This window comes from Hemicordylus capensis, chromosome 1 (genome assembly GCF_027244095.1).
Source record: "Hemicordylus capensis ecotype Gifberg chromosome 1, rHemCap1.1.pri, whole genome shotgun sequence".
NCBI classification, from domain to species: Eukaryota; Metazoa; Chordata; class Lepidosauria; order Squamata; family Cordylidae; genus Hemicordylus; species Hemicordylus capensis.
Genome location: NC_069657.1, coordinates 12,871,839 through 12,885,278, shown reverse-complemented (window position 1 = coordinate 12,885,278; position 13,440 = coordinate 12,871,839). Strand labels below are relative to the sequence as shown.

Here is a 13,440-nt window from a genome sequence, read left to right as displayed (position 1 = left end):
CTTCTAGTCTCCCACTCAAATGCAACCAGGGCAGACCCTGCTTAGCTATGGGGACAAGTCATGCTTGCTACCACAAGACCAGCTCTCCTCTCCCCTCCCAAGGGCTACACAACCATTGCAGAGATATTTTCAGGTGGAAGAGGGGGCTTGCTGGGGAAGGGGAGAGGGTCAACATGCTGCTTCCCCAGTGCAGTTAGTTGGGAAGTTCTGTTAGGCTGCTGTCTTGCCATACCGATGCATTCTTGCTTTGTATGTCAGCTTGTATCCCCAAGCACAACTCTTTGCTTTCTGAAATCTAGTAACCCAAAACATAGCATTCCATCCCCAAGAAGTTGCAACATCCCACCCAAACGTCAATATTTTCAGTGTTATGTACTGCAAACGTCATGGTTGTGCATTGTTGGCTAACTACACATGACATCACTGGTGGGCAACCCTGCCTTCCTGAAAAACAGTCTTCTGTTAAAACTAGCTGCTGGACGGGTCTGTAGAGGATGGAGATTTCAAAGAGGAAGTTTGTCAAGTTTTGAAACTGCCTATTCTAGAACAGAAGAGAGTCACACCAGTGTCAAATCAGGCTGTTTATTACCACTTGAGAAAGTACCATAATTTCTTTTCATTGCTAATGGTCTGCAGGATTCCAAGGCACTTTTAATACACTAAATTAAAGAGGGTGGTGCTTTCTATATTTTGACAGCTGCATGATCTCAACTGCAGATGAACACCAAGAACATTAACCCCCCCCCCCCCAATTAAATGCAGTGAGAGCCACAATTTGTTATGCCCATGCAGAGCAGCGTTTGTTATCCCTGCACCAGAAGAGTGAAGATGGCAAGTGACTGTTACAAAGGGCATGGGAAAGTAGCAAACAGTTTTTTAAAAAACCATGACATTCTAAAATCCATTTAAAAGCTTTGAGTCATCGTTTGGAGACCAGCTCCACACTCAATCAATTTGATTGCCCTCACACAGCGGGAGGCAACCTTGGCTCTCCAGCTGTTGAACTACAACTCCGTCATGTTGCCGAGGATTATGGGAGCTGTAGTTGAACAGCTGGAGAGCCAAGGTTACCTACCCCTGGCCTAATAACTGTAGATGCAAGGATTTTTTCTTCCCATTTTAGTAGTTGTGCCATGAAAGAGCACTAAGAAGTACACTACAGTAGCAACAAAGCACTGCATCAGAATTTTAGTCAAATGTTGGAAGATGAGTTGCTTCAATCTAGTGGTGTTGGACAGTCATAGGAATTAAGTTCTGGGGGCTTCCATGGATTTGGGCACTAAATGTTGGAAGTCATGTCAGATGGCACCATAATGAGGCTCTTCTCACAATCAGTAAGAAGAGCCTGGTTAGGGTTTGTGGGGAGAGCTGGAGAGACCCCCGAGCCGGAAGGCTGCTTTTAAGCCTCCCGGTCGGGGGTCTACTCGTGAGCTGCCACGGTTTCACCTGATCATGGGAATAGCTTCAATGTCTACTAGCCTTACTACTAATTGGTGCATCAACATACTCCTCCTCCTCAGTGGAGAGTGTATAGAAGACTCAACTGTGTCCTTGTTTTTTCACATCAGGTTTCTCTAGCCTCTTGAGTTTCCAGGGCACTAGATCAAATCTTTGCAGAGTCCTTTTCAATAGTTGCTGTAACAGCTTCAGCATCTTGATTCAGAGACCATCTTCAATATCGTCTTGGAGACTCTTGAGAGCAGCAGTTGTATATCTAGACCAAGCTGTGCCTCAATCACGTCTACAGCTGGCAGATCAAGACAGGTGTCACCAAGTTTAATGATTACATCCTCTGTTGCTCCAGTAGTTCCCAGGCTGCATGATGGTCACTTCTGCAGCAGCCACATGATGTTGGGCCACAGTCTCTTGCGCAACCAATAAAGTGGGATATGCCTCCCGCGTCATGGCCTCGGCAGCTGTTGGCCCCATCATTCTGTGGCGCACCCAAGAACTTGGCATCACCATTTGGCCTCTCCCAAGTACCACCTAGAATTTGTTGGGCAAGTGTAGACTCCATTTCACTCTTTTGAAATATCTCTGCTGCAACACACCCTGCAGCCATGCCTTCATCTTCTGCTTTCCTTGGTGTAACTTGCTGGGCCTCAGTCCGTGACATCTTCAGCTGAGTGTCTGGAACCCCTTTGTTTTCTCCCATGTTCTCAGCAGCAGAGCAGCCTTCAGTCACCTTTCCATTAGTTTCTGTAGCCAGCCAAGGCTCAGTCCCTGCTGCAGGAAAATCAGATTCTGCACCATGCTGGCCCTCAGCCAGTTGCTTTGTCTGTGGGGCAGTCTCCATGCTGCAGTGCCCCTCTGCCATCACTAGGTCAGGAGGAGCCCCTGCCATCATCCTCGGGGCCTCTTCAGAGGAGGTTTTGCCACCTTGTCTTTGGGCAGTTGGCTGTTCCTTAGCAGCAGCGACTGGAGCCTTCCCTGGAACAATGCTTACAGCCACCTGCTCATTTGAAAGGGGGTCATCCATCTCAACAGGGCCATGGATATCTGTGCCCTTCCATAACTCACTCACTGACACAGGCTCTCTTTGGAAAGGCTCCAGGATGGTCTCTCCCTCAATCGCTGTGCAAGGATGTGGTGGAACCCCAAGAGGGGCACGTTCCGATATCTCAGAGGGATCGCCAACAGCTTGGCCTACAACATGCAGCCTGCCTGCCTGCGCAGGTGATTGGTTCTTGCACTTCAAGTCCAATTCTGTAGCCCGAGTTTCAGCTTCCACCATGATTTCCTCAGGAACATTAAGACTTGGAGCCATTTCAGCCTCCTCTAAAATCCCAGACTTTGCAGAGCCAGAGTTTTCTGAAAGCGAAAGCATTTGGAAAGAGAAAGATGTCTTACCGCGTGGAACTTGTGTCTTCGTCACTTCATATCGTAACCAGGTTTCATTTTCATCCTCCTTTGGAACAATCTGGCCCATGTTGCCTTCAGCACAATGGAAGTTCTCTTTCATTTGTGCCACATCAGATGAAATCGTACTGGTAAGCTGTTTCTTGAAGATCTTACAGGTTTTCTCCCTTAGAGCGCTTTGGTTTTCTAGCTCAAGCACACAGACACTTGGCTTGCTTTGGTTGTTCCCCATGTTTAAAGCTTTACACCATGCACAAGAGTGCTTGATTACAAGGTAGAGGGAGGGGTGCCCAGCAACACAACCTGTACAATTGAGAAGAGGTCATGAACACACAGTCCAATATACTAATGGTTTTCAGCCCTTTTATACCACCTAATGGCACAGCGGAGAAATGACTTGATTAGCAAGCCAGAGGTTGCCAGTTTGAATCCCCACTTGTGTTTTCCCCAGACTATGGGAAGCACCTATATCGGGCAGCAGTGAGAGGAAGATGCTGAAAGGCATCATCTCATACTGCATGGGAGGAGACCATGGGAAACACCTCCTGTATTCAACCAAAGACAACCACAGGGCTCTCTGGTTGCCAGGAGTCGACACCAACTCGACAGCACGCTTTACTTTACCCTTAAAAGGCTCATGTCAATTTGAGCATAAGGGGTGAGTGAACCTAATAACAGCCTTGCTGGATCAGGCCCAAGGCCTGTCTAGTCCAGCATCCCATTTCCCACAGTGGCCTCCAGGAAGCCCAAAGGCAAGAAACGAAACCCCATTCAAGAAATACCATTTAACCAATCTAGCCTCCTTTGCTCTTCAAATAAATGCAGATGTATTCAAGCCAATCCTGTCCCATTGTAGAATATATGGAACCCAAGCAGAAGCGATGTAGATGCAGGGACAGGCTCGGTTTTGAAATACCAGGCTCATCAGGTGTGGGGAGCACAGAGAAGCCTACCAGAGGGCTTCACAGAAGGCTTCACAGAGGGCTTCTCTCCCTTCTAAGGGGTTGGTTGCCATTCTGACCTATAGGAGGAGAACACTGGGATAGCATTGTAATGCTGGATGTCCCAGCCAGCCCTCAGCTACAAGGATAGCCAAGGAGGTGCATGGCATCTGTGTGAGGGGCACAAAGGTGTGCTACAGCCCAACAGGGGGGGTCTCAGATGCCCTACATCTTGCCTTTAGCCATTGTGGTTGGGGTTAACGGGAGTTGTAGTCCAACATGGAGCCAGCATGGTGTAGTGGTTAGAGTGCTGGACTAGGACCGGGGAGACCCGTGTTCAAATCCCCATTCAGCCATGATACTTGCTGGGTGACTCCAGGCCAGTCACGTATCTCTCAGCCTAACCTACCTCACAGGGTTGTTGTGAGGAGAAACCTAAGTATGCAGTACACCGCTCTGGGTTCCTTGGAGGAAGAGCGGGATATAAATGTAAGTAAGTAAGTAAATAAAACATAAGGGGGACTCAAGTTTGAGATCCACTGCCTTATATTGAACCCACCTTCCACATACACATGCTGTTGTGCTTGTAGGCACTTTTAACATGTGGAGTTTTCATTAGTTTAGAAGTAGACTAATGAAAAACACCCACAGGCATTAATATCTTAGTTTCTTTACATGGAATCAGACCATTGACCCAACTTTATCATGACTACTTCAAGAGCAGGCTTTGCCCACTACACATATACACAGCTACCATCGAGTTATGGTTTCTTCCTTCATTATAGAAAGTTTGTTAACATTCTAAAAGCAATTATCTAGACCATTATTTACCATTGCACTCAAGGAAGAACCTATAGCTTAGAGCCCAAATCTCTTGTTTTAAGGGAACTCTTGCAGCTAGCCTGTAATTGTAAATTAATGTCGTGGCTGATTTTATACAGCAATTTTGTTTTGCTACATTTGTTGTCCTGTTCATGATCTTTTTCTTTCTCAGAACATCTTGCATTTGTGCTTTAAGCTGCAAACCATTTTGTATTTAAAAAAAAATTAGTGTGGAAATACATAAGATAAAAATAAATTACCATTCCCCCCCCCCAATAGACCCTGTGTGAGAGTAGCTTAAAATTATTACCTGACCAACTTTCTTTATCCAAAAAGAAAAATCTAAAATTGCAAACCAATAACACAATCTTCCCTTCTTACCTGTGACTTAGGAAGACAAAACTGTAACACTCCTTGCTCAGGACTGGCCTTATATAGAGCTAGACGGTCACACCAAAATATTCCCCCACAGCCCCTGGAATTTTAGTTCCACCTTATTAAAGGTCCCATCAAACCTTTACTTTTCCAAGTTACAGAATATATGTTAGAGAGAATTAGTGGCCACTCCCATAGGAACAAAGAGTTTTGTGGAAATGATGCTTCTCAGTTAGTCCCCTGCTAATTGAGCAAAGAGGCACCTTTTCAATGTGGCGATTCTCTTTATTTCGCAGGGGGAGAGCAACTGGCCCTATCCAACCCCAGCACAGCATCCCTCCGGTGGCTGTTGCTAGGGTCTGTCTTATGTTTCTTTTTCAGATTGTTACTGTGTAAACCACTTTGGGAACTTTTGTTGGAAAGCAGTATATAAACATTCGTCGTATTTGTATTCTGAATTGGGATCCATTTCTGCAAGCAGATAATGCACAGCTGGTTGTTTGGGAGCTGGTGTTAAATTCACATGCTCCATGGAAGAGCAGGAGAAGGTGTTAGAGCTTATGCAGCATGACAGCGCAAACCAACACAACTGGGTGCAATTGTATACGTTATACTAGAGAACTGGAACCTATATATTATAATGTATTGCTGTTAAAGGGGTCTGACCAGAGTTGAGGCTGCAATGCTGTGCACACTCGCCTGAGAGTAAGCCCCACTGCACAGAGCGGGACTTGTTTTTGAGTAAATACGTATCAAATTGAATGGTGGGCTTGTTTTAAAACTTAAGCAGGTTTTGGGAGATATACTTGGTTGATTATGACATGGTCCCAGGCAGCCACGGCTCTTTTATGAGGAGAGGTGAGGCAGTCACCTCGGGTGGCAGATGATCAAGGCTGCCACTGCTGCTTCAGGCTGCCACTGCTGCAGGCTGCCACTCAGGAGTGAATTAACGCATAGGCAATATAGGCACTTGCCTACAGCAGCGAATTTTGAGGGATGGCAAATTTTGAGAGTGGTATACAAGTGAAGGGCTTAGGTGAGGGGAAAGTTAAATCTTCCTACTTCCTTCTGTACCTTTTAAAAACTGCCACTGCACATTGGGATGGCGACAGGATGGTGTTGGCAGGGAGAGCGGCGAGAGCTCCTCCCAGGGGCCCACCTGCCTCCCAAATGACAGGTTGGGCTGTTTCCGGCCCATTTCAGGGCTCTCTGCGCATGGGTGAAATATTTTTTTAAAAACCCGCAAGCCCTTTACTTCTAAAGGGGAATCCTTGCTGGATTCCCCTTTACAAGTATAGCCATTGAGCCCCTCAAGCTGGGGCAGCAAATCTTTGGTTGTCTATGGGCGGCAAAAAGCTTAATACACCCCTGCGGCCACTGCTGCCGTCAAAGCCACTCTTGGGGACCGATCTGACCCTTGCAACGTTTGCAAGGAGAGCTTCTCCTCTCCTCACACTCCTTGCAAACCTTGCAAGGTCCCAGACATGGTCTGAAGAGGCAGGGGGTACAGCAAGCTGGCAGGCATGATGTGTGTGAGCACTGTAAGATATGTAAGGGATGGAGCCGCTCTGGGAAGAGCAGAAGGTTCCAAGTCCCCTCCCCGGCAGCATCTCCAAGATAGGGCTGAGAAAGATTCCTGCCTGCAACCTTGGAGAAGCCGCTGCCGGTCTGTGAAGACAATACTGAGCTAGATAGATCAATGGTCTGACTCAGTATATGGCAGCTTCCTATGTTCCTACGTTCCTATGAAGCTAAGCAAGTCTGAGTCGGGGTGGAGGACTTCCTGGAAACCCCATGCATCCTGCCTTGACTTCCAGTGTGGAAGAAAGGGTAGAAATATATGTAATGAATAAGTAAAGCTACATTTCCTAAGGAAACAGGGCTCTGGTTCTGCAGGAGTGCAGAAGTCCAGGATCAGAATCACTACTACTACTACTACTACTGAAAATATTTATATAACATTTTTCAGCAAAAGTGCTCAATGTGATTCACATAGAAAAGTAATCAATCAATTAATTAAGATACATAAATAAGATAAAAATAAAATAAAAATAAAGAAGATAATAAAGAAGAGAAATGGATGGATGGATAGATAGATAAGTAAATAAATAATAAGATGGGGGGACTGTCCCCAAAGGACTCACAATCTTAAAAACAAAAACATAAGGTAGACACCAGCAAGAGCCACTGGAGGGATGATGTGCTGGGGTTGGATAGGGCCAGTTGCTCTCCCCCACTAAACATAAGCGAATTGCCACTTTAAAAGGTGCTTCTCTGCTCAGTTAGCTGGTATTGGCCATCAAATCTAGGTTTCTTGCTCCACCCTATGACCAAGAAATCTAAAAGGTTTTAAAAAGCAGCCTAAATTATGACCCACACTTTTTAGTGAGTCAAATGGTTCTTCCCATTCCACCACTTCAGAACCCTAACCCCTCACACTGCTACATACTGTATGTAGAACAGGGTTTTGGAAGAAGAGCTGGTTCTGTGGTAGCAAGCATCAGTTGTCCCCTTCGCAAAGTAGGGTCAGCCCTGGTTTGCAAGACTGAGCTAGATGGACCAATGGTCCCTCTGACTCAGTAAAAGGCAGTTCCCTATGTTTAGATGGTTTTGAAATTTATTAATTGTTTCTTTGTTGTTCAATTTTTATGCCGCCTTACATAAGCCAGTGTGGTGTAGTGGTAAGAGTGCTGGACTAACACCGGGGAGACCTGAGTTCAAATCCCCATTCAGCCATGATACTTGCTGGGTGACTCTGGGCCAGTCACTTCTCTCTCAGCCTAACCTACTTCACAGGGTTGTTGTGAAGAAAAAACCTAAATATGTAGTACACCACTCTGGGGTCCTTGGAATAAGAGCAAGATATAAAATGTAAAAAAAAAAAAAAAAAACCCCACCCCCACCAAAAAAACCACCAAGGTATCCAAAGGCGGTTTATGTCCACTGACTTAGAATTGGTCTATTAATGGTTATCAGCCATGATTTATTTATTTATTTATTTATTTATTTATTTATTTATTAGATTATTTATTAGATGTTAGCTAAGCAAAACCTCCATTTGTAGATGCAGTATACCACTGAATAGGAGGTAACAGAGACAAACAGGGGAAGGCCTCCATCACCGTCACATCCTCCTTTGGACATACCAAAAAGCATCCGGTGGCTGCTGCTGGAAACTGGGTACTGGGCTACATGAACTTTGGTCTGATCGAGCCAAGCCATTTTTATGTGCATGGGGTTGCGGGTGGGAGGCTGAAACAGCTTTAATTAAACTGAGCAAAAGGAGATTTAACTCTAAGCAGGGCACATTTTCCATGCCGAGAAGCATTTTGAGTCGATTTGTTGGCTGTGCTGTCTAAATAAACAGAGCCCCAAAGGAGGAGGCCAAAGGCTTCCAAGGGGATCGCCTCAGGGAAAGCCTAGCAAACATGCCCGATGCTCACTGAGATGGTCTCTTGACTCATAAAAAGACTAATTGGAGTCACTTTGCTGAAGGGGCGAGATCCTTGATGTGAATGGAGACCAGGAAGCAAGACCGGGAGGTGGAGCTCTTCGGGAGAACTGAGCAGCACTGCCTCCCAGGAACAACGCAGGTGGTCCAAGTCCGAGGCATGACCCGGGAAAAGCAATTGGTAGCCGTCCACCTGCAATCAATCGGGGAGGGGGACCTGCCAGAGCAGAAAGAATCCAGACTCCAGTTATTAATCTGAAGTTAGCCATTTAGGGCCGTTCCACTAAATGGTTTGGGGGGAAAGGAAAAGAACAGAGGAAGCAAGTTGTGTCCAGGACTCAACTGCATTGGTCTTGACAGCTTAGATGCACAAGATAGAAAATAATGGCGTACCAAAAGCTCTTACTTACTTACTTAAAATATTTTTACACCCACCCACCCCGCCCAGTACACTACTGATCGAGGCAGCTCACAACATTAATTAAAAGATACAATGTAAAATAAGACTAATATAGTCAACCAAATTTAAGTTAAGCAAGTTAAAAGACAAATTAAAAGTTATTTTAAAAGCCCCCCAAAATGAGAACTATAACACTAAAGAAGAAATCTTCCAGAAATCTTATGTGTAGTATAGTTTATGGAATCAAGATGGAGATCAACAGAAGTCTAGGGAGCAGAATGCTGCAGCCAAGCAGTATAAACTGGAACAATATCGTATTAAGGCGAATGGCATCATACCTGCTGGTTCTGACATACGAATGTGCGTTGCAGAAAGGAAAGTTGGGATAAAGCTACACAGAATGGGCATTAAGGAAAGGAAAAGATTCAGGCTGCTATACTGCATAAAGTTCTGTGCACGTTGTAATGCAACATGCATGCAGTTGCGCATGTGCGCTCTTGTACAAATGCAAAAATTGCACAAATGCAATTCGCAATAGTACAACCATTGGAAATAATGGCCGTCCTGCAAAACACAACTGCGTTTGTGAAATTTCTGCATTAGTGAAATTTCCCTGCACACCACACAACAGGATGCTCACCCTTTATTTCAGGCAGCCCCAGAGATCCAGTGTCCGATATTCTTAGAATCGTGATTTTAAAATCCTGAGCTCTCTCCACAGAGCACATGACTAATTGGGCAGGGGCGGAATTCCCAAGCAAATCCCCCTCCGCTAATTTGAATTTGCCTATTCAAATACATTTTCCATACATAATGATAGGTAACACAGGAAGAATAAAAACTGAATATCCAATAAAAAGCAGTGGGCTGCTTCAGGTGAGTCTACTCCATGAGATAAGTATGTGTGCATGCCATGACTGCAAACGTTTCCCCCTTCTCCTGACATGCAGGAGCGCCTTTCCATAGTTGTAGGGGGTGGGGGTTTCTGGATGAACCAGCCTTATATGCTCTAGAAATACTAGTTTAAGTGCTCTGAACTGTCCACACCACTGCCCACCTCCACACTGAGTCGGGGGTGTCGGGAGACTCCCAGCAGCCCGGGGGCAAAGTTGTTTTGGGGGATCCCCGCACACCCCAGTGCCAGAGCCGCCACCCCTACTTTCCAGCCCCACCACCGTACTCCCCCCTCTATTTACCTGTGGCTGTGGCGGCAGTAGTGAGCAGGTGGGCTTCTTGGGGCGCCACCTTCTCCCCAGTGCACCGGCTTCTCCCTGGCCGGTGCCGGCTGGGCCTCCCCATTGAGTAGGGAGAGAGTCGCATGCCGTGATGTCCTGGCACGCAACACTCTCCCTATTCAATGGGGAGGCCCGAGAGAAACCAGCGCGCAAGTCAGGGAGTGGGGAGGTCTGCGCACAGACCACGGAGGTGGGAGAAGCCTACCTGCTGCCAACAACAACAAGGTGGAAATGGCAGCGGGCAGGGTGGCAGGGCTCTTGTGGGCCCCTTGACCCTCCAGGCCCAGGGATATTTGCACCCCCTCGTCCAATGGACACTAGGCCCATGCGCTGAGTCCATCCTGTGCCCCACCCTCGTCACTCAGCTGGCCACTGTACATATGCAGCAGCCGTTTGAGGGTCAGTCCAGCAAGGTTTTTTTACCAGGCTAGCTCTTCAAATGACCTCTGCTCATGCTCATGGGCCAGTTGAGCAATGGGAGTGCATTCCGCACAGAGCACAGCAGCAGCACGTGGGGTGGGGCAGGAATGGCAGGACATTTTATGAATTTATAAAGGTATAATCTGCTTCCTTACTGCCCCCCATGCCCCACCACTGGGAGAGGCTGCAGCAATTCATTGAGGGGGTGGGGGCACCTGCACCCATTCCCTCCAAGATTCGGTGCCCTAGACACCCGCCTAGGTTTGCATAATGCATGAGCCAGCCCTGGGGGTGTCATATTGTCCTTCACCTCAAGTTGCAACATTTCTTGAATTGCCCCTCGTGTCGGGGGGGGGAGAGAATGGAGCATTGTTTGAAGCAGCCCCGAATTAAGAAACAGGCTGTTCAAAAAGTAGGAATTAAAATTCAGATGAAATTCTTAGACCACTTTAATGTGCAAAATCAAAACAAATAAAAGATCTTACAAACTGAACTTTTCAAAGCAGCTTTTGAGTAGCTTTCCAGAAATTAACCCTTTCATGGACCAGTTACAGTTACAATGTTAAGGAGGAAATGAGAGAGGCAATGAAATATAATGGTCAATGAAATGGTTAATAATAAAACAATTCAAAACCTTATAAAAACCCGATACATTAACCCGATACATTTTAGAGGGCAAAGGGTGAAAAAGCCCCTCTCGTTAATTCAGAGCCTTTGTCTAGCCGTCAAATAAAGCCCATTTAGAGCTCATCCCACCAGGTGCATTCTCAAAGGGATTTGAAGATATCTTGGCTGACTCCATTTCAGAGGCCACTGAGGGCTAAATTGCTTGAGCGGCCTTTTGATGCCCACACGTCCATTCATGCGAGGCAGGACCTTGAAATACCTTAAAATAAAAGAAGGAAATATAACGAAGTTAAATCTGTTAGAAATATCAACGGGGCAATCTGTGCATGAGGAAAGTGTGTGAAAACAAGGTAGGCAGCCCAGGGGGTGGAGGTTAGAAAAAATGGATGGAGTGTACGGGGGAGAGGACTGAAGCCAGGCACCCCGCCCACCTTCCCCTGCTCCGCTCCATTTCTTGAAGCACTTTTGAAGTGAGGCAAGCTGGGGAGAATACTCCGGGATGCAGTGGAGGGTAGCGAGGTGAGGTATGCTCCTTCTCATGTGCAAAGTTGGCGGGGTGGAGGTGGGGGAGTGTGCTTTGTATAAAAGCAAAGCAGGCCGTGAATTTACACGTTGCCTGTATGTAGTTTTAAATAAATTTATACCCCACCTTTTTGTGAGGAAATGCTCAAGGTGGCTTCCAATGACAGGCTTAACCATGCCTGTCAATACATAGCAAAATAAAATGTAATCAATAACAAAAGCAGGGACTAGCAGCGGCAGCAAGAACTCTATTTTATTTGACCGTGAATTGTTTCTCATTATGTGTAATATTGTTGGAGCTAGGACCCTGGCAGCATCAGTTCTGAGCTGCAATGTCTCATAGTGACCACTGGAGTGGGTGGGTCTTAGGGTCATGGCTAAAAGTGCTGGACTCCTCCCCTCTTTGTCGTCCTAGTGTTAGTCTCCATTTTGTCTCTCCAGAGGTGGCTGTTTTGGTCTCTCGCTTCAGCCATTTGTTTGTTTGTTTGTTTGATTGATTTCTATACCACCTTTCCAAAAAATGGCACAGGGAGGTTTACATTTTCACATTTGTTTGTTACCTTTTCTTTAAATAAATCCTGGTTGTTCTTCAAACTTAAAGGATTGTCTTGCTTTGCTGCTTTCTCACCAAACTGGTTTTGCTCTGCTATTTGGGGCCTGAACTGCCATTCTTCCCCTACAAATATAGCACAGGGATTCCTAACCTGGGGCCCCCAGATGTTGTTGGATCACAACTCCCATATTTCCCATGTGGCTTCCCTGTTGCATCTAGTCTCGTCCTTTCCACCTTCAAAGTAAACAACTATTTGAAGAGCTATTTGATAGCAGAGGATGCATCCCCCCACCCCAGTCAATCATGCAAAGTGAGACGAGGGCCTACTTGGGAGGTGGGGGGCAGTGATGGAAGCAGGAAGCATGGAAAGGACCTACATGATCCAGGCTTTGTGAGCCCATATTTCCATACAAAAAGAGTTCTGTGCCATCTTAAAGACTAACCCGGGATGGCTGTTCTCATGAGCAGCCAAGACCGGGCTAAGGAATAAATATAAATAAAGACATAAGGAAGCCAAGCCCAGGCTTGGCTGCCCTAAGGACCTCCAGGTCCTTAGGCTGCCCTGAGGACCTCCAGGAGGCCTGCAGTTCCTGGCAGCACCTCAGCAGCAAACCTGCCTAGGGAGCCCGCCTTGTAAACGAGGTTAAAGGAGCAAGCTCTCCCTTAGCCACGTTTCCCTGATTGTGGGCCAGTGCTGAAGCACTGACAGGCACCTCAGCGCCTGCCCATTGCTGGAGGGATCTCCACAATGCACTACACACTTGCATGGTGCATTGTGGCATTTCCAGGTGCCAGGACAATATGCATCCTGGCCCCTGTGCCTCTACATTCCCTGGGGCAGTGGCAGACCATTTGGGCATGCAGGTCCTTGGAGACTGTCTGCAGACAAGGTGGACTTCTGCAGCCTTCCCCACCACCCCAGCCACCCGGTGATGAGAACGACCTCAGGGGCTCTCAGACCTGGGACTCCAGATATTCTTGGCCTACAACTCCCATCATCCCCAGCCACAAAGGCCACCATTTTGGCTGAAGATGACGGGAGCTGTAGACTAATAGCATATGGGGACCCAAGGTTGAGAGCCCCTGGACTCAGATAGTGTGATCCAAGAAGTCAAATCTCACCTCAACTGTTAGCTCAGTAGGTAACCTTAGAGAAGCTGTGATTCGTCCTTTCTCTGACACACACCCCAACTGAAACATGGGGGTCAAATATACTGGCCTACTCTAGACTGTTG

The 13,440-nt window shown here is 46.7% G+C and overlaps 1 protein-coding gene across 2 annotated transcripts; it reads right to left on the bottom strand.

The window, feature by feature from the left end:
- Nucleotides 1-568: 568 nt before the first annotated feature.
- On the bottom strand, nucleotides 569-5,115 carry LOC128344820 (uncharacterized). 2 transcript variants are annotated; one of them, XM_053295748.1, is made up of 2 exons: nucleotides 5,004-5,115; nucleotides 569-3,162 (listed from the first exon to the last, which is right to left on the bottom strand). In XM_053295748.1, the coding sequence occupies exon 2, from the start codon at nucleotides 3,089-3,091 to the stop codon at nucleotides 1,784-1,786; it is 1,308 nt and encodes a 435-aa protein (XP_053151723.1). In that variant the 5' UTR covers nucleotides 3,092-3,162; nucleotides 5,004-5,115; the 3' UTR covers nucleotides 569-1,783. The 2 variants fall into 2 exon arrangements, with proteins under 2 accessions (XP_053151723.1, XP_053151712.1); XM_053295737.1 differs by having other exon boundaries at nucleotides 4,933-5,015.
- Between the last annotated feature and the right edge of the window lie 8,325 nt (nucleotides 5,116-13,440).